The sequence below is a fragment of the Dreissena polymorpha genome, chromosome 4 (assembly GCF_020536995.1).
Source record: "Dreissena polymorpha isolate Duluth1 chromosome 4, UMN_Dpol_1.0, whole genome shotgun sequence".
Lineage (NCBI taxonomy): Eukaryota > Metazoa > Mollusca > Bivalvia > Myida > Dreissenidae > Dreissena > Dreissena polymorpha.
The window spans coordinates 631763-654354 of record NC_068358.1 but is presented as its reverse complement, the minus strand read 5'-3'; the positions used below and the strand labels follow the sequence as shown (position 1 = coordinate 654354).

General features: G+C 34.9%; 1 protein-coding gene across 9 annotated transcripts in view; it reads left to right on the top strand.

Moving 5' to 3' along the window:
• Positions 1 to 22592, top strand: part of LOC127876193 (katanin p60 ATPase-containing subunit A-like 2) — a 68391-nt gene that overhangs the window by 25302 nt on the left and 20497 nt on the right. For 2 of the 9 annotated variants that reach the window (XM_052421229.1, XM_052421225.1), the window contains exons 2-5: positions 6495 to 6565; positions 8436 to 8602; positions 11575 to 11628; positions 20839 to 20872. In XM_052421229.1, the coding sequence (XP_052277189.1) occupies positions 6495 to 6565; positions 8436 to 8602; positions 11575 to 11628; positions 20839 to 20872 (326 nt within the window). Of the gene's footprint in view, positions 1 to 6494; positions 6566 to 8435; positions 8603 to 11574; positions 11629 to 20838; positions 20873 to 21189; positions 21229 to 22111; positions 22139 to 22592 lie in introns of all 9 variants that reach the window. The other 7 variants (XM_052421224.1, XM_052421223.1, XM_052421222.1 and 4 more) reach the window with 7 other exon arrangements.

Here is a 22592-nt window from a genome sequence, read left to right as displayed (position 1 = left end):
ATGTTTATTTTCCTTATTACAAAACCTGTTTACAATTGATAGCAGTAAATGTTCAAATTCTGGTACTTTTTTTGGAAACAATGTTACAAATTAATGACATTAAAGTTTCGAAGTATTGTTTTTAGCTCACCTGAGCACAACGTGCTAATGGGTGGTGAGCTTTTGTGATCACTTTTGTCCGTCGCCAATCTTCAACATTTTGCCTTGTGAACACTCTAGAAGCCACATTTATTATCTGATCTTCATGAAACATGGTCACAACATTTGTCCCATTGATACCTCGACTGAGTTCGAAACTGGGTCATGCTGGGTCAAAAACTAGGTCACTAGAACAAAAAAAAGAAAAACCGTGTGAACACTGTAGAAGTCACATTTGATGCCCAGTTCTCATGTAACTTTGTCAAAATGTTTGTCTAAATGATATGTTGGTTGAGTTCAATAATGGTTCCGGTCCGTTTAAAAACATGGCAACCAGGGGGGTGGGGCAGTATTCCTTATATGGCTATAGAGAAACCTTGTGAACACTCTAGAAGTAACAATTTTTGCCCTATCATCATGAAACTTGTTCAAAACATTGGTTTCATTGATATCTTGGACGAGTTCGAAAATGGTCCAGGCCCCGTGTTCACAAAGCATTTTTTGCAATCGAAACTCGATTTTGCTTGTCATTGAAAATGGATTTCCATTGTAGTTGATAGGTAAAAATGAAAATGGATGTCAGTTAAAATCGATTTTCGATTGCAAAATTGTTTTGTGAACACGGGGGCTGATCGGTGAAAAAATATGGCCGCCATGGGGCAGAGCAGTTTTCTCTATATGTCGTAATATAGTGAAAACATGTGAACACTCTAAAAGTCACATTTTTGGTCCAATCTTAATGAAATTTGGTCAGAACATATGTTTTCTGGATATGACGGTTGAGTTGGAAAATGGTTCAGATCGGTAAAAAAAGCTTGTGAACACTCGAGAAGTCACATTTTTTGCCTAATCATCATGATTTTTTTTCTAAACATCGATTTTATAAATATCTCGGACGAGTTCAAAAATGGTCATGATGGGTGAAAAAACATGGCTGCCAGAGGGTGGGGCAGTTTTCTCTATATGTATATTAGTGAAAACATGTGAACATTCTAGAAGACACATTTTTTGCCCAATCTTCATGAAATTTGGTCAGAACATTTGTTTCCTGGATACGACAGTTGAGTTCGAAAATGGTTTGGATAGGTAAAAAAAACATGGCCGCCGGGGTGGTGGGATCTTTTTCCTTATATTTATATAGTAAAAAAGCTTGTGAACACTCTAGTTTCCTGATTTTCTGGCAGTTTTGTCTGAGCTTTCCTTTTCCTTCCTGCTGGTTTACCTCTTCCAGACATTTTGTGATGCTTTTGTTATATAACTAAGAAATATCTCTGCTGATTAATGTAGATTTTTTAATTTCGATTTTTTCTGTAGGTTTTATCCTTGGAATCCAATGCCAGAAAGGAAGTGATCTCAGAACTTTCTAGTTGTAGAATGGGCCGTAACTCTTACTCAGGAATTTGAGAGAACTCTTTATTAATCAACATACTAGTATGCTCAAGATACTCTCCCTTGAAGGGTCCACATTTCTGCTAAAATAAACTGGGTTTTATTGTTTAATACAATAACCCACATTATCAAAGATTTGTGTTTTAAAACGGATTTATTGATTTTTAATTGGAAATATAATTGCATGGTGAGTCTGAAAATAGTTCATTATTATTATTAAATAAACAAGGCTCTCAGGGGGGTGGTAGTTTTTAGCTCACCTGATTGCTCAGGTGAACTTTTGTGACCGGTCTTTGTCCGTCGTATGTCCGTCCGTCCGTCTGTTAACATTTGCTCGTGAACACTCTAGAGGCCACATTTCTTGTCCCATTTTTATGAAACTTGGTCAGAAGCTTTGTCCCAATGAAATCTTGGCCAAGTTCGAAACTGGGTTGTGCCGGGTCAAAAACTAGGTCACTAGGTCAAAAAAATGAAAAACCTTGTAAACACTGTAGAAGTCACATTTCATGCCCAATCTTCATGTAACTTTGTCAAAATGTTTGTCTTAATGATATTTTGGTTGAGTTCAAAAGTGGTTCCGATTGTTGAAAAACATGGCCGCCAGTGGACGGGGCAGTTTTCCTTATTTGGCTATAGAGAAACCTTGTAAACACTCTAGAAGTCACAATTTTTGCCCAATCATCATGAAAGTTGGTCAAAACATTGGTTCAATTGATGTCTCGGACGAGTTCGAAAATAGTCGAGATGGGTGAAAAAACATGGCCGCCAGTGGGCGGGGCATTTTTCTCTATATGTATATAGTGGCAGTTTTCCCTATTTTGCTATAGAGGAACCTTGTAAACTCTCTAGAAGTCACTATTGTGCCCAATCATCAAGAAAGTTGGTCAAAACATTGGTTTTATTGATATCTCGGACGAGTTTGAAAATGGTCGGGATCGGTGAAAATACATGGCCGCCAGTGGGCGGGGCATTTTTCTCTATATATATAAAGTGAAAATGTAAACACAGAAGAAGTCACATTTTTGGCCCAATTTTCATGAAATTTGCTCAGAACATTTGTTTCCTTGATACAAGAGTTGAGTTAAAAAATGGTTCCGGTCAGTTGAATAACATGGCTGCTGGGAAGGGGGGCAGTTTTCTCATTATGCCCCCCCTTTCGCAGAAGAGGGGGTTTATTGTTTTGTTCATGGCGGTCCGTCCACCAGATGGTTTCCGGATGATAACTCAAGAGCGCTTATGCCAAGGATCATGAAACTTCATAGGTACATTGATCATGACTCGCAGATGACCCCTATTGATTTTCAGGTCACTAGATCAAAGGTCAAGGTCACTATGACCCGAAATAGTAAAATGGTTTCCGGATGATAACTCAAGAACACTTATGCCTAGGATCATGAAACTTCATAGATACATTGATCATGACTCGCAGATGACCCCTATAGATTTTCAGGTCAGTAGGTCAACGGTCAAGGTCACGGTGACCCAAAGCAGTAAAATGGTTTCCGGATGATAACTCAAGAAGCTTATGCCTAGGATCATGAAACTTCATAGGTACATAGATCATGACTCGAAGATGACCCCTATTGATTTTTAGGTCACTATGTCAAATTAAGGTCACAATCACGATGACCCAAAATAGTAAAATGGTTTCCGGATGATAACTAAAGAACGCTTAGGCCTAGGATCATGAAACTTCATAGGTACAATGATCATGACTCGCAGATGACCCCTATTGATTTTCAGGTCACTAGATCAAAGGTCATGGTGACTTGAAATAGTAAAATGGTTTCTGGATGATAACTCAAGAACGCTTATGCCTAGGTTCATGAAACTTCATAGGTATATTGATCATGACTCGCAGATGACCCCTATTGATTATCAGGTCACTAGGTCAAAGGTCAAGGTCACATTGCCAAAAAACGTATTCACACAATGTCTGTCAAGGTCACTGTGACTCAACTTAGAAAAATGGTTTCTGGATGATAACTCAAGAATGCTTACGCCTAGGATCATGAAACTTTATAGGTACATTGATCATGACTAGCAGATGAAATAATTATGAAACTTGACCAGGATGTTTGTCTGGACAATATCTAGGTCAAGTTTGACATTTGGTAAAGATTGAATGAACCGACTCCTCTCTGGTGAGCGAACTAGGGCCATCTTTGCCCTCTTGTTTTGTATATCTACAGTTGTTTATAGTGAAACATTGTGAATACTTTTAGTCACATTTTTAGTTCAATCTGAATGACACTTGCTGAGTGCAAATGTTGTTATCATATCTTGATTTAGTTTATTCAATTAGTTTTAATAATATCATCTTCAAACATGGTGACAATCTTTATGAGCATAATATTTTTTGCTCATGGTGAACTTATGTGATCACCATTGTCAATTGTCTGTCTTCCGTTGTGCGTCATGAATATTTGCCTTGTTAACACTGTAGCGGCCACATTTGTCGGATCTTCATGTCAGAAGATTTGTCCCAATGATATCTTGGACGAGTTAAAAAATGGTTCAGGTCTGTTGAAAAACATGGCCGCCAGGGGGCCATTTGTTGTTCATTCTTCATGAAACCTTGGTTAGAACATTTGTTCCATTGATATCTTGGGCTGCAAAAAACAGGTCATTTCTTTTAATCTCAGGTGAGCGAATTTGGGGCTTTCAGGCCCTCTTGTTTTGTTAAAACAATAAAGTCTGCAACGTGCTTGTTTGCATTTTGGATATAAAGACAACAAAGCGGTTTCATCAAAGATCTAAGTTATTCAATGTTTGGTAACATAGACTGGTATGTAAATATATAAATATATATTTAATATATTATGATTACTTTTTGTATTTGTTTAACAAAAAATCAGCACAATGTTTTACATGTATAATGTACCTCCAATATCTTATTCAAGTGCATATTATGTATAAGTTAGTTGTTATCCCCCGCCATAGGTGGAGGAATATTGTTTTGGCGTTGACTGTCCGTCTTTCCGTCCGTCCAGAGCCATATCTTGGAAGTGCTTTGGCGGATTTCATTGAAACTGGGTATGAGTATATATATGGATAAGATGATGATGCACGCCAAATGGCATTGTACACCATCTGTTAATAACAGAGTTATGGCCCTTTGTATCTTGAAAAAATGCTTTTTTGAGTGTCAAATATAACACTTTTGTGTCCAGAAGCATATTGGCAGAGGATATCAATTCAACAAATTTGCTTGTTTTTATAATTTATTAGTTGTATGTCATGTACTATTTTCATTAAAATGTATTTAAACTGTTAATCGACTCATACTTGCTAATCATGCTAGAATTCATTTACAAGTATTGTGTGCCAAAATATCTTTAACCCTTTCCCACTCAGAGGCAAAGTAACTCACAGTCTGTTCAGGTTTTGCTGCTCATCAGTGTTAAGGGTTGGGATTGGACTTTAAAACTTGAATCTAGTATTGAAAGGTCTTTAATTAAATCTAACCTTCTAAAGGACTACAAACACATCAAAATATGTATCTAAGTGGTAAAGTATTATTTGTTCAATTTTTCATATTGCACAAAAATATGCGTTAAAAACGTTACATCCCATCATGCAGTATTCATTTATAACAAATGTTATGTTATTAAATTAATGTGGACTTTGTCCTGTTCTGTGCAATGATGTTTATGTAATTAGTTTTTGTTATATTGTTGTTATTGTATCTTTAATTGTATTGATTGTAAAGTACATTAGTCTGTCACTTAAATTAATTTTATTTGATATAAATTCTTAAAATATTACCCAATTTTTATCCCAATTTTTTTTCTGTATATTGCTTAGCAACAGTTGATGTTTCATGCAATCACAATAAGATATTTCTGAATGAAGATAAATCATTAATTCATCTGAATTTCATTGTCAAATACCGTGTTACCTGCATTTATAATTAAATGACACATTTTAAATAATGTAATGAATAAATCCTGTTTAAACAAGGAATACAGGACTTTTAATATAGAAACTAGACTTTTATTAGATTTTCCATTCTTATTTTATCTTTGAATGTTAATGTATGCAGTACCCTTTCATTGCATATTGCTCTTTTTGTCAGTTAAATAAATTTGTGCAAGGTTATGTTCTTTTGTTACATTGACATTTCTTATTATGTGTTTAGTGTAAATTTAATTTACAACATAGTTTGGCTCTTGTAACTTACATTTAAACTGAGTTATATTCTATCTCTTAAGGAGTAACATGCTCATGGTGAGATTTTGTCAATGCCTTTTATACCTGTTTGTCGTGCTTTTTCAGCATTTACCTAATGTGAATACTCAAAGTGTCACATTCATATAAATATTGCCCAATCTGTAAAGACTTGAAGAGAAAATTTGTCCCAATGTTATCTTGACCAAGTTGTGAAACCTGCTCAGAACATAAAAATGTGTTAATTAATTGGCTGAGTTTGAAAAAAAGTATAAATAAAAAATCTTCAAACATGCTTGAAGCACTTTTCAGATGTACATGTCAAAATATATAAATTCAGCAGTGGATACTTAATTTTTAGCTCGGCTGTTTTCGGAGAAAACCGAGGTATTGTCATAGCCGGTTCGGCGTCTGGCGTCTGCCGTCCTGCGTCTGCTGTTCGCCGTCCGCATCATGCTAAAACCTTAACAAAAAATTGGCTCTAAAATCAAAGTGCTTCCACCTACAACTTTGAAACTTCATATGTAGCTGCACCTTGATGAGTTCAACACGCCACACCCATTTTTGGGTCACTAGATCAAAGGTCATGGTCACTGTGACCTCTAATATAAAACTTTAACATAGGCTCTAAAATCAAAGCTTTCATTTATTTAAAACTGCACCCAGAGCCGAGTATGGCACCCGCTATGCGGTGCTTTTGTTTTAATATTAATGAGCTTTGTGTGTTTCAGATTTTATTTGCAATTGAACCTTTAAGACTTGCTATGATACCAATGAATTATACCATCTCTTTTCAGGATGAAATAAAAACAGAAACCAGAAAGAAGAACATCCTGATTTTGGTGTTAAACTACCTCAATGAAGAAGGGTATGCATTATAACATTTTACTTTGCTTTTCAACACCATGTTGCAGTAACAAGCAACATTGGATGGTTTTTATGCTGACCTGGCATTTTGATGCGGAAGTCTTTAGTGATTGTCTTGTTTGTTTGTTTGTCCTCCCTTTTTATCTGTAACACCTGCAGTAGATTTGATTTCCATCAATGATCGGAAAGTTAAAAAAATACAAAATTATTCTTAGCTTGTCTGTTTTCGGAGAAAACACCAGGTATTGTCATAGCCAGCTCGTTGTCCACCGTCGTCGTTGGCTCTAAAATCAAAGTGCTTCCACCTACAACTTTGAAACTTCATATGTAGATGATGAGACTTAATGGGCTTAATTCATGTGCGTAAAGTGTCATCCCAGATTAGCCTGTGCAGTCCACACAGGCATCAGGGATGACACTTTCCGGTTTTTATGGAAGTTTTCATCTTAAGGAAGTCTCTTCCTAACAAAAATCTAGTTTCAGTGGAAAGTGTCCTCCCAGATTAGCCTGTGCCAACTCCACTTTCAGCACATGCAATTAAGCCCAATTTTCCCAGATCTAGGCTAGTTTATGTAGTTTTCTTACCGCTCTGTGTAAGTTTCTTGCATATTTTAGGATATTTGGCGAACTTGACATAGTAGTAGGACTCATATTCCATGACGATGGTGTCCTGATCATTGATGAGTTCTGCACGCCACACCCATTTTTGGATCACAAGCTCAAAGATCAAGGCCATTGTGACCTTTATTTATTTTTAAATAACAATTTTTCTTCTGGCAAGCTATCATTTATTCAGAACTGCACCCGCAGCCGAGCGTTTGCACCCGCTTTGCGGTGCTCTTGTTAATGTATAATTTTGTACAATACAATCCTGATGTAAAACCGTATTCATAAAGTTAATCAATATTTGTGTATTGAATAATGGAAGCCATGTTGCATAATTTATCAACATGGATTTGATTTTTACTTCTTGAAAACATTCTCAGATCACTAGGCAGCGTCAAATTGTAATTGGTAACATGCAAACACGGCTAGAGCCCTCCTTGAAATGGAAATTGAAAACTAAGTGATTGATATATCCATGTTTTCAAAGTTTGTTTTTGTATGAAATGATTTATGAGATACATGTTTATACAACTATGAACATGATTTTCAGTTCATCTTTGAGTTTAAAACAATTTTGAAATACATGCAATCAATATTTTCTGTAAGCAATTTTAAGTGCTGAAAGGTCAGAGCTTGTACATATTGAACATGCTCTTGCAGATTAATACAACTATTTCAACTGTTGCTTTGCAAAGTTTGTTCATATACCTTTTCCTGACTTTATACAGATATGTTCTCTCTACCTATGAAATTTGTTAAGGATTAATTTCCATTGAATATATATTTTTTCTAGTTCTTTTTTGAGTTACATCTTTTTCCCTTAAGCATGTGATTTCCAAACAAGTGTAATGATATGATAAAGTGGCTGATAAATTTGCATTACAGTGACATTTGCTGAAGTAATGTGTGTAGTAAGTTTGTCTCATTTCACAGGTTCTAATTGTCAAAGAACATTCTTATTCTCACAGTATTCATCTTTAAAATGAATCCACCCATTCACTCAAATGGACAGTAAAATGCGATAATCATTCTCATTGGTGAAACCAATCGAAATACTTAAGATCTCAAATATATCAAGCTTTTTCATTGGTGAAAACAAAAAGAAATCAAATCTCAAATGTAACAATCATTTCGATTGGTAAATCCAAGGAAAATAATAACTAATATTGTAAAGTCATTCTGATTGGTGAATATTTCAAGTTCAGACTAAGTTCAAGATCTAGAATTAGGGACTTATGAATTGTGTGTCGGGTTTCTTTTTGCAGGTACCTGGACTCGGCTGCAGCCCTCGGTAGGGAGACTAATATCGATGTCACAAAGTTCGAGGTGTGCGACAACATCGACCTGGACACCATCGTCATGGAATATGAGTCCTACTACTATGTCAAGTTCGCCAAATATCCTAAAATATGCAAGAAACTTACACAGAGCGGTAAGAAAACTACATAAACTAGCCTAGATCTGGGAAAATTGGGCTTAATTGCATGTGCTGAAAGTGGAGTTGGCACAGGCTAATCTGGGAGGACACTTTCCACTGAAACTAGATTTTTGTTAGGAAGAGACTTCCTTAAGATGAAAACTTCCATAAAAACCGGAAAGTGTCATCCCTGATACCTGTGTGGAATGCACAGGCTAATCTGGGATGACACTTTACGCACATGAATTAAGCCCAGTTTTCTCAGAATGAGGCTCGAACGATCTGTTCAATGCTGACTATGAACAAGGTTTTCTGGCTTGAATCTTTTTGTGAATTAGTTATTTGAATATTTAGTTTATAATGTCATTGATGTTATCTTTGATTAAATTATTATGCCCCCCTTCGAAGAAGAGGGGGTATATTGTTTTGCACATGTCGGTCGGTCGGTTGGTCCGTCCACCAGATGGTTTCCGGATGATAACTCAAGAACGCTTAGGCCTAGGATCATGAAACTTCATAGGTACATTGATCATGACTGGCAGATGGCCCCTATTGATTTTCAGGTCACTAGGTCAAAGGTCAAGGTTACAGTGACTCAAAATAGTAAAATGGTTTCCGGATGATAACTCAAGAATGCTTAGGCCGAGGATCATGAAACTTCATAGGTACATTGATAATGACTGGCAGATGACCCCTATTGATTTTCAGGTCACTAGGTCAAAGGTCAAGGTCACAGTGACTTTAAATAGTAAAATGGTTTCTGGATGATAACTCAAGAATGCTTACGCCTAGGATCATGAAACTACATAGGTACATCGATCATGACTGGCAAATGACCCCTATTGATTTTCAGGTCACTAGGTCAACGGTCAAGGTCACAGTGACTCGAAACAGTAAAATGGTTTTATGATGATAACTCAAGAATAATAAGGCCTAGGATCATGAAACTGCATAGGTACATTGATCATGAATGGCAGATGACCCCTATTGATTTTCAGGTCAAAGGTCAAGGTCACAGTGACAAAAAACGTATTCACGCAATGGCTGCCACTGCAACTGACAGCCCATATGGAGGGCATGCACGTTTTACAAACAGCCCTTGTATTTGTTCTTCATAAACTCACCTTAGTACTTAATTCTTATGGCGAGCTTTAAGTGATAACTTTTTGTTCTTTTCTTTTCGTCCTAAAAATTTACCATGTGAACACTTTGTAAATCGCTTTTTTGTGGAATCTTAATAAACTTGTTCTGATGGTATCTCAGACAAGTTTGAACCTGGGCCATGTGATGTCAAAATCTTAAGTCAATAGGTTTAAAAGTTTAAGCTTTCACAGAAGACCTGTTTGGTAGAGTTGGTTCCATTCTTTGGAAGCACATCAACATCAGGGAAAACTGGGTAGTTTTCTTATATGCCTTAGATTTTGAAAACTTAGCATATTTCTTTTATTTGGATTTTGAAATAGTTTCATAGAAATGATCCTAACATTTTGTAAAGACTTTATAGACTTCTGACATTCGTCATGCATATTTCCCAGATTACTTGTTTGTATCCTGATGCAGGTCATTTCAGTAAATAAATGATAAATGAAGAAGCTTGTGAATGCTAAGTGCTTCTCAATAAAAAGAAAACAAGTTACCTGCCCCTTAGATGAGGGAGAATTGTGTGCCTTATATTTTTCATGTAAAGTAGAATTTTTCTACGACATGGTTTATTTTCATTATTTTGAGAGTTTTATGATTTTAAATTGTATAAGTGCTAATGGTATTGGTTAGTTTAAATTATCACAAGCTTAATCTGTACAGGAACTAAAGAATGTTTGAGCCAAGCTCAGAGAAAACTGGGCTACATACATGCAAGTGTGTAAAGTGTCATCCCATATAAGCCTGTGACGTCGGCACAAGCTAAGCAAGTGTGTAAAGTGTCATCCCATATAAGCCTGTGACGTCGGCACAAGCTAAGCAAGTGTGTAAAGTGTCATCCCATATTAGCCTGTGACGTCGGCACAAGCTAAGCAAGTGTATTAAGTGTCATCCCATATTAGCCTGTGACGTCGGCACAAGCTTATAAGGGAAGACACTTTCCACTAAGATTTGACTTTTAAAAATGGTTTAGAAGATACTTCCTTTTTAGGAATGATTCCATAAAAGCTCCATTCCTGATTAGCCTGTGCAGACAGCACTGGCTATATTGGGACGAAACTTTACGCACATGCATTAAGCCAGGTTTTCCTAGACCGCATATCAAATATTTAAGATATATCACAATAGAGATCAATACTGGAACTTTTTGTTCACATAAATTGGATGATACAATTTGTAATATTTTTTGTAGCAAGAGGTAGTAGAGGTAAAAGAAATGACAATCCAGTAGAAACTGCACAGTAGACTATTTGCAAAGTGCAATGGGCCTGGTTTGCACAATTTTAAATGTTTGTAATTGTTTTGGAGATTCTAAGCTACTTTTTATGTATTGTTAAAATATAGCGTATAATTATTAAATTTAGAAAAACTGTTTGAATTAATGAAAAATAAGGCCAGTATTCTCACTGACAGATGGTCAAAATTTATGAAAAATGTTAACAAATCATGTCATCCTAAAGCTAGTTTCTTCTTATAAATGGAAGAACTTAATACAGAACTTACTGATAATAAAATAATTTCATATTCATAAGCAAATATAACAAGGTGATTTTTTTATCAAAAAAAGTATTATGTAACACTTAACATTAAATCAAAACCCCCTGATAAAGGTAAGTTTAGAGGCACTTTATGACTGATAAATGCTGAAAAATGGTAACCTATTTTGAGGTTATTGTTGCAATATGACATGACTGGTGGTTTGTTTGCATGAACAAGTGAAAATAGCATACAGTGAATTCATGAGGGGTTGTTGTTGGTTTCCTTGCAGGCTACCCCACAGGTATGGCGGTTGTTGGTTGCAGTGGTTGGTTGTGTGTAACCATTTTCATTAACATGTCTTTTTTCAGGGCTAACTGACAACCCCTTCAAGCTTTCTCTAACTACAAAAGGCATACCAAAAAGTACGAGCCTTGCCCTGGGAAAATGGGATGACTGCATGTACATAAAGTGCCATGGCTGATAAGCCTGTGCAGTCCGTACAGGCTAATAAGGGACGACACTTTCTGCCTAAACATAATTGTGCACTAGTTAGACAAGTTTTCCTTTAAGAAAAAATACCTTAAAGGCAGAAAGTGGTGTTTTTACCTGATTATCATTTGTTGATTGCACATGCTAAACTGGAATGTCACTTTATGCATGTGCATTAAGCCCCATTTTGCCGGAGTGCAGCTCATATGTGTCTGTTTCAGGTTACCTGATTTCCCTTACAAATGCTCTGACCCCAGAACATTTTAAGGTGTTAATGTTGAGTTTTGTTGTTGTTTTTCATTTCAACTGTTTAATCTATTGCTGTATAGAAGGGTCATGTAAAAAAAATCAAACAAGTATGTTAACTATTACATGTACTACCTATGTCAACTTTCATGTGCACCTATGCTTAACCCTTTACCACTTAGAAACGTATTTTGACGAATTTGTAGTCCCAAAGAAAGTCAAATTTAATTAAAGACCTTACAAGATTCAAGTTTTAAAGACTTCATTTGCAACCCTAAGATATAGAAGAAGCAGCAAACAGCATAAAACCTGAACAGACTTGTGCAGAGTTACTCGCAGGCTGTTCTGGTTTTATGCTGGTTGCAAAAGTCATTTTCACTTTGCTTCTGATGGGGAAAGAGTTAATAAATATCTCTCATGGGTATAAATCAATTCTTTCACATTTTCTAATATAATAAGTGTTTTGTTGCGATAACCTACGTGCACTTAATAAAAGTGACAATATTTTGTGAAAAAACTAATTTATCTTAATCCTGTTTATATAATATCCATGCTAGGTGATCATTTTCTGAATATAAAATAATTCCTACCTATCTACTTAAGGTAGCGCACCCCCTAATGATTTCCCGCAATTTATTTTACGATCATTGTAGATCTTCAATGATCGGTTATTTCCGAGAGATGCATTTTATTTTTTTCAAACTTCGAATTTTGATATATGTTTATGTAATTCCTTTAGAATACATTTTTTTCACAATAAATATTGACTTTGATCCAAATATCATCTGAAAAATACGATTTCACGATTTCTTCAAAGATCGAAAAGCCTTTTTACCTGTTTACTTATGGATATCTAATTTAAGCTTGCACTACTGTGAAATTGTCGTGGCTGAGCGGTTATAAAGGCGATGGACTAGAAATCTTTTGGGATCTTCCCGCGCAAGTTTGAATCCTGCAGACATCATACACTTTTTGCTTTGCTCATGTCGGTCTGTCGGTCGGTCCGTCCGTCCACCAGGTGGTTGTCAGACGATAACTCAAGAAAGCTTGGGCCTAGGATCATGAAACTTAATAGAAACATTGATCATGACTGGCAGATGACCCCTATTGATTTTGAGGTCACTAGGTCAAAGGTCAAGGTCACGGTGACCCAAAATAGTAAAATGGTTTTTGAATGATAACTCAAGAACCCATACACCTAGGATCATGAAACTTCATGGGTAGATTGATCATGACTTGCAGATGACCCCTATTGATTTTGAGGGCACTAGGTCAAAGGTCAAGGTCACTGTGACCCGAAATAGTAAAATGGTTTCCGGATGATAACTCAAGAATGCATTAGCCTAGGATCATGAAACTTCATGGGTAGATTGATCATGACTCGCAGATGACCCCTATTGATTTTGAGGTCACTAAGTCAAAGGTCAAGGTCACGGTGACCCAAAATATTAAAATGGTTTTTGGATGATAACTCAAGAACGCATATACCTAGGATCATGAAACTTCACAGGTAGATTGATCATGACTCGCAGATGACCCTTATTGATTTTGAGGTCACAAGGTCAAAGGTCAAGGTCACTGTGACCCGAAATAGTAAAATGATTTTCGGATGATAACTCAAGAACGCTTTGGCCTAGGATCATGACACTTCATAGGTACATTGATCGTGACTCGTATTGATTTTCAGGTGGCTAGGTCAAAGGTCAAGGTCACAGTGACAAAAAACGTATTCACACAATGGCTGCCACTACAACGTACAGCCCATATGGGGGGCATGCATGTTTTACAAACAGCCCTTGTTTCTTTTCTAACGTTATTTGATATAGCATATAAGCGTTGTTTATTGTTAAATATGTTGAAATTTTTATGCACATCCTTCTATTTTTATAATTAAAACAACGATATGGCTAAATTGGGTGATTTATTGTTGAAAATACGAACCATGCATGTTGCATTTTTATTTTTATTCCAAAAAGTAAATGGTAAATCTGTCTAGTTCTTGGTATTTTTGCTGTATATAGTGTTTCTATAAAAACTAAGTTTAAAATATGACGTAAATGATACTATTTTGAATTTTATGACACTTTGTTTTTAACCGACCCAATTTTTACTTGGCTGAAATTATCTTTTACATTTCATTGCGCTCTTCCATAGATAAAAATTTGTAAAAAATGAATGTCTGTAAAAGAATACTTATTTCATCTTGTTTAAACTTTAAACACCTTTAATTGCATCTGTACACACCAACTGCATGCCCATATTTGGAAATTTGAATGAATTATGGAACTTTTAAAATACCCCAGGGGTGAAAATAAACTGGACAAAAGCCAAACGTTGGCGGTGGTTTTGAAAAAATCGGTATATTTTTTTTTAAAGCATGGAAAGCCTACCTACAAATTTGCATGTAGTTCAGTGAAATGATGCTGATTAAGAAAATAATTAATTAGATTGTATTTGGATGTGTCCATTAGGGGTGCGCTACCTTAAAACCTTTAAGTTAGTAAAATGTGTTTGGATATTTAGATAACAAATATAATTTTATTAGCTCGGTGTTTTTGGAGAAAACCCAAGGTATTGTCATAGCCAGCTCGTCGTGTCATCCGTTGTCTGCCTCCCGCTAAAACCTTAAAGGGATCTTTTCACGCTTTGGTAAATTGACAAAATTGAAAAAAGTTGTTTCAAATTCGCAAATTTTCGTTTTAGTTATGATAATTGTGAGGAAACAGTAATACTGAACATTTACCATGGTTTAATATAGCCATTATATGCATCTTTTGACGATTTTAAAACCTAAAAATTATAAAGCGTTGCAACGCGAAACGATTGAATAATTTGGAAAGTTCTGTTTTTGTTGTTAAATTTTGTGAAACTACGAAGATTGCTTATATAAGGTATAAAATACGTCCAGTACGTGTACTCGGCGGAATAGCTCAGTAGGCTAGAGCGTTTTTACTTCAGGACTCTGGCAGGACTCCAGGGGTCACTGGTTCGAAACCTGTTCTGGGCAATGTTCTTTTCCTTTTTTTAATTTTATTCTTGATTTTTTACTGGAGCTTTTACGATCCAATGTTTACATTTATCGATATAAAGCATTTAATGAATAAGTTAAAAAATGCCAAAATCTGTGAAAAGGCCCCTTTAACATTGGCTCTAAAATCAAAGTGCTTCCACCTACAACTTTGAAACTTCATATGTAGATGCACCTTGATGAGTTCTACATGCCACACCCATTTTGGGGTCACTAGGTCAAGGTCACTGTGACCTCTTAAAAAAATAATAATCTGACAAGCTTTCATTTATTCAAAACTGCACCCCTAGCCAAGCGTGGCACCCGTTATGCGTTGCTCTTGTGCTAATGTAGTTTAGGGAAAAGATTACTAAACTTTATACAAATAATAAGCTGCTGCATATAACACATTGTTTGAACAACTAAAATTTTACTATTCTGCAAGGAAATTAAACTCAAATTCATACGTTCATATTCTTATCCAGCTGTATTATGGCACTGCATTTAATTTTGCTGGACTTGTCTTTTAAAATATGTAAATAATTCTGGGAGGAAATTACTTGACTGTACTTCAATGCATTTCAAGTTTCTTAAAAAAAGAAGACAACTTTTGAAGGCAGTTATTTGCAGCTGTGTTTTTTAATGTGATTTGATATGTTTTTTATGTCCCACACCACTATTAGTGGGGGACATATTGTTTTTGCCCTGTCTGTTGGTTGGTTTGTTGGTTGGTTTGTGTGTTTGTTTGTGCGAACTTCAACATTTGCAATAACTTTTGCAATATTGAAGATTAAAGCAACTTCATATTTGGCATGCATGTGTATCTCATAGAGCTGCACATTTTGAGTGGTGAAAGGTCAAGGTCATCCTTCAAGGTCAAAGGTCAAATATATGGGTCAAAATCGCTAATGTAATGTACACTTTTGCAGTATTGAAGATAGCAGCTTGATATTTGGCATGCATGTGTATCTCATGGAGCTGCACATTGTGCGTGGCGAAAGGTCAAGGTCATCATTCAAGGTCAAAGGTCAAATATATGGGGACATAGTGTTTCACAAACACATCGCTTGTTTGTTTTTAGTGTTTTGTTTTGCATTAAGTTGCTTTGTTGTTTTGTCTTTGAAAATCATTATAGAAAAAAGGCCTGTTAATAATACCTTATTTGTTGCAATTCCAATAAAATATATGACATACAATTCTGTAATTATAACACTGTCATGAAATACCATCTTTCTTAAGAAGATGTGTCCAATTTCACCTGTATGTGTCTAGTAATTACATGGATGCAAACACATACATGTACAATCAGGGATCATATTTTTGTCGGTTTTGTCGGTTCTAGACCGATTGAGGTCATGAAAGACCGATTGAAAATCCCAAACAGTCGGTCTGATTCTGTTTGCTAAAATTTCCCATGTCATGAAATCGATTACACAGTGCACACCCTAATTACATTCTTATCTCGATTATGTGTGATAAACCATTTGCTGCAGTCTCTAAACCGGTCAGGAACAGATTTTTGCACGTCAGCCAACTAGTATCAGAGTATGGCCCCAAGCAGCGAAGATTCGCGCGGCTGTGTATTAGTCACGCGTGAATAACCCCGTGTCAATATCAATCGATAATTTCACTGGCTCATACCTAGCACAATCGGTCCGTAAGGTGTACTCGTCCAGGACACGGAGTGTATACTAGAGTCCGTGTACAGGATAAAATCGTTGACAGTTACTTCGGAGATACAAACCTCATTGTTATCCTCGTGGAAATTGTGCATTTCATGCATGATACAGTAAACTGTCATATAAACAAAGAAGAAAATCGGATATTCTGCAATAATTGTGGGCGGACCTTGTACCTTGAAAGCACGCGCTGTAATTAAACAAAATATGCCGATACATTTTCCACCAGCGTAATAATTCGGCAATAAATAAATAAATAAAAGTCATGGATCTGATCGACAGAACAGCCGAAAGTTATTTTTATGGGCGGAACTTCACATAAAATAGTACACTAGAAAAATAATTTACATTGTATAAATCTTCAGTAAAAATCGTGTTAGAATCGAAATAATTCGTGTTCTTTATTGTTTGTTGTTGAATAACCCACGACCGAAAGTTTAGATGCGTGGTTTCAAATCATATAATCCCTACGCATCTTAACTATCGGCCGTGGGTTATTCGACTACAAACTATAACGTACATGAATTATTTCTTAAATATTTGGTTTTGTTATTGTCAGTAACAATCCTACGCACAGACATTTGTTGGGTTCAATGCATGTTTGTAAGCTATTATCGAGTTGACAACGATTTAAAACATCGGTAGATTTAAGCAGACTAATAATATTGACAACGATGAAAAACAGTCAGATAAAACAGCACACGAAACAACCAATGTCAATGAAATAGCAAATGATAAAACAAAATGAGAAAACTCGTATGTTCCGTTTAAAAATAATGCCTTAGGGAATGTAACTTGTTCATTTATTATACCATCTTCATGAATAGCAATATCAATGGCATATATTTTAACGTAATTTGTCGTGATTTCGGATATAAATTTTCGCACACTTTTCCCCATCTAAATCCGGACCGATTGATGTTGCGGGAAAATATGATCCCTGTGTACAATAATAAACTCAATTGATAAATTTTGCCCCAAGAAAATTTATATCTATGTTTACACTGTAAAGTGCATCCACAGACAAAGTGGTGTTTTATATATCTTTTTTTTCATGAAGTTCATAAGGGGGTTAACATCTCAGAGCATTTGAACAGTTTTTATAAAATCCCAGTTTCTTCTTTTTTATAACTACATAATAGTTTGGTTGTTTATGATGCAACTTTTGACAGGGGTCATATTGTTTTGGGCTTTGCTTGCTCCCAAGAGCGGTTTGGTTTGAAAAAAAACTGAATTAAATAAATACTGGCAATGGCTATCTGAAAGTAGCTATATGATTGGCGTACTTGTACACATTAATATTTGAATGACAGTTATATTTTTTTCATTTAAATGTTTTGTTTGATTCACAATTCCTTGTATGGTTTGTGCATGACTTAGTAGAACTTCAGGCCTAGTTAAAAAATATGCATTATTACGGCAAATTAATGTAGGGAAATTTAATATTAGCAAAATAAGTATTGTTTAGCAGTTTTGTTCTACTATAGTTCACTTTGTAATGATGATTTTAATATATTAATGAGTTGGCATCAGTATATAGTTTTAGTACACGATCATACTCTGTTATGTTAAAGATAGTTGAATTGACCAAACTTTCTGTCAATTAACCTGCATTTAGAAAATTTAGAAGAAGATTTGTATGAAAGAAAATATAATAGTGTTGTTTATGTAGTTTACAAAATGAAAATACTTTCTTTATTATTGATGACAATGGGAACAATGTTTTATGCCCCCGAAGGAGGGCATATAGTGATCGGTCTGTCTGTCTTTCCGTCACTTTTTGCATTTAGGTTTTGCATTTAGGTTTTGAAAAATGCTCATATGTTCTATGTCGCTTCAGATAGAAACTTGATGTTTGGCATGCATGTGTATCTCATGGAGCTGCACATTTTGAGTGATGAAAGGTCAAGGTCATCCTTAAAGGTCAAATATATGGCTTTAAAGCGGCACATAAGGGGGCATTGTGTTTCTGACAAACACATCTCTTGTTTCTGCTAGTGATTATAACAAAATCTTAACCTTTCCTGTATATTGTGTAGACTTAATAACAGTAGACCCTCAGGCATGATAGTTTTGTAAATGAAAATGTCTTGAAATGCAGTATGTCTATAAGTACTGTAAACCCTTAACCACTTAGATACGTATTTTGACACATTTGTTGTCCCGTAGAAAGTTTAATTTAATTAAAAACCTTTCTTACTATATAAAATTCAAGTTTTAAAGGCTTCGTTTCCAACCCTTCGTTATTGATAAGCAGCAAACAGCATAAAACATGAACCTCTCGCAGGCTGTTCTGGTTTTATGCTGGTTGAAAAAGCCATTTTCACTTTGCTTCTTATGGTAGCAAGGGTGATGATATTATATGCGCTACACATTATGATGTCCACTATGGGTACTTTATTACCTCACAATTTCTCTCAGTTTACAAGATTGATTGCATTAAATAATGTCTAATGGATTATACTTTTAAATTGATTATAATAATCAAACTTTGATTTATTAGTTCTTCAATCTATGGTTGTTGTTTATATGCTATTGCTTGGTTCCTACTGGCATGCGATCTACCACTTTAATAATGCCATGACTGACCACACATACATTTTCATTATCTTTCTCAGAAATTTTAGGATAACACATGTTTTGGCATGTTATCATACCCTGCCTTGCGCTTGGTTGCAATCTGTTGATGGTGTTACAATTACATTTGCCATGATCTGACACCATCAGATCTTCAATTCAAATATGATTACAATACGGTTTGTTTGGAGTGTTTTGAGAAAATTTATTGATTTGGTCTTGATCTGAAACCATAATCATGATTCCACAAGTCAGTATGTTCTTATATTAAGTGATACTTAAAACTAATTGTATCAATAATCAATTGGCTCTTTTACGATGTGACACGATTGCGGATAAAATCTTTTTAGCGAATTGTGATGTTATTAACAACAGGTACTCAGCACCGTAATGCTATAAATACATCCCGATTGACCTTCTACTAAATACAGTCTAATACTATTTGATATGATGATCACAATGAACCATGATTGTAGTCAATTAATGGTAGACATTTTTTTAATGCAAAAAAAATCCACCATACACAGAATTTACCAGAAGATCTGTTTATACCTGATAGAATCAGCCTGGTTTGTTCAAGATTAAGGTAGTGCACCTCTAATGATTTCCCGCGATTTCTTCGAAGGTTGAAGAGCCTACTATTAGGTGCCCTAGCCTAGTGGTTAAGGCGATAGACTAGAAATCTTTTGGGATATTCCCGCGCAGGTTCGAATCCTGCCGACGACGTATACTTTTTTGCGACGCGTTTTATTTATTTTCTAACGTAATTTGATTTAATATGGCATATAAGCTATATTTATTGTTAAATATGTTGCAATTTTCATGCACATTTTTCAATTATTAAAATTAAAACAACGTTACGGCGATATTGGGTGATTTACTGTTGAAAATACGAACCATGCATGTTGCATTTTTATTTTTATTTCAAAAAGTAAACGGTAAATCTGTCTAGTTCTTGGTATTTTTGCTGTATATAGTGTTTCTATAAAAACTAAGTTTAAAATATGACTTAAATGATACTATTTTGAATTTTATGACACTTTGTTTTTAACCGACCCAATTTTTACTTGGCTGAAATCACTTACATTTCATGGTGCTCTTCCATAGATAAAAATTTGTAAAAAATAAATGTCTGTAAAAGAATACTTATTTCATCTTGTTTAAACTTCAAACACCTTTACAGCATCTGTACACACCAACTGCATGCCCATATTTGGAAATTTGAATGAATTATGGAACTTTTATATACCCCAGGGGTGAAAATAAACTGGACAAAAGCCGAGCGTGGGGGTGGTTTTGAAAAAATCGGTATATTTTTTTAAAAAGCATGGAAAGCCTACCTACAAATTTGCATGTAGTTCAGTGAAATGATGCTGATTAAGAAAATAATTAATTAGATTATATTTGGATATGTGCCCATTAGAGGTGCACTACCTTAAGACAACCACTTCAATCATGGCTCCATTTATGATCGTAGGAACCTAGCAAAAAGCGATCAGCTTTAATAGCAGCATATGAAGTTACAGATGCATGTATGCGTGTCTTTTTTATTGTAATCACAATACTGAAGTACTGGTATCATTTGCACAAATGCAATATTCATCTGTAATATTTCTCAAATATTTTTTTTTCAGGTGATAGAAGAAATAAGATGAGTCGAGCAAACAGGTTTGTTATTACTACATTTTGTTATTTTATTTTTTTCATCAATTATTTACATAAAATTTCTTTTTAAGTCATCTACAACTTAAGAAATTTTAACTCATGTGAGCTCTTTAGGGCAATTATTGCCCTCTTATTTGCGGATTATTGCAAAATTCCATACTAAATAAACTTTTTTCATGGCCATAAGGATTGAAATTGTTACTATTTTATGTTAAACCAGTGAAGATTTAATGCTACGTCCATATGAATTAATGAGTGGTTGTTGCGGTTATGATAAAGAACTTTCGAATTAAGCTTACTAAATACTCTATTATTTCTAGCATGCGTCTTTCTGGGTCAAGCAGTGCTCATTACTTGAGGTTTGCATATTTTAGTGTGCCAGTTTTTTGGTAGTGATTGGCTACAAAGATCAAAGGTCAAGGTTACACTTATGGTGTGCACTTAGGCACAGGGAATCACTATTTTCTTGCCTCTGGTTTTATTGTACATCTTTCTCATTTCCATAAACATTTTACTGAACATGAATTTATATGTTAACATTTTTATATGTTTTGTTGTTTAAGTTATTTTACCAGTAGGTCATTAATAATTGTATTGCATCTTTTTACTTTTCTTATTAAATTATTATTATAAAGTTTATCTATATTCCTTATATAACAAAGTTGACAAGTGAGGTATACTTTGTAGAAACAACAAATAGTTAAAAAAATTATTGTGAACACAATTTGGTTCTGGTTTGTATAGGAAATAAAAAAAAAAAGTATTTTAAAAGTAAATTAATTTTGGATTATTTTTTACACCATGGAAAATCATGTCTAAGTGTATTGCTAAGTCCACATACAGAATATAAGAAGGATATTTGCTAAATTCACCATGGACATTGGTAGATCTGTTTGTCTGGCTGTCTCTTTCCCTTGGTGTCTGTTCACACAAGACTTGTGTGATAAAGTAACAATATTAAAACTGGCATGAATTGCTCTGTGCAATGAAGTTAAGCATTTTGCTTTTTTATTATCCTACATTTTGAAGTTGCTAAATGTGATCCCCTGTTTTCAACTTAGATTTTTTTACAACATGGTTATGGCAATTTGCAACATATTTTTTATTTCAACATGTGGCATAGGTGATTAAAGTGAATATATTTATACCAGTCTGTTAGCTTTTTGGCCCAGGTGAATTGCTTTTGCTACATAATGATGAATTTAGTTCAAACTAAGGGTTACTCCTATTTTTATTTGACAGTGCATCTCTTAATGGTAGAATATCCAGGTAAATCACCCTGTTATCTGAGCTTGTCTGGCAATGACACAGGGACAAGACTTGCTATTGCTGCTGCTTTGTTGTCATACAATGACATTTCATATTAAGCCTTTCAAATGACTAAAAAGTTTAAGCAAAAAATGTATCAACTTACTGAACAATAAGTTTAAAATCAAAATTTGTAATATTTAGTTATCAGTTTGTGAAATAGATACAGTATGAAATTGTGCGTATTTTTGTGTTTGCATTTTTGTTTTTAGTAAGTTTGATTATTAAGTTGATATAATTGTTTTTTTACTAATGCTATTAATTTTACATTATTTCATTTGAATATCATAAAGACTGTAATGATATGTGAATGTTTGACAACCAAGTACTGTAATAGAAGATGCGTTAAAACCCTTGGTCATGCATCCTGTTTTATAGAAGCCCAGCTTGTGTAGATAGAGATTTGATATGGGAC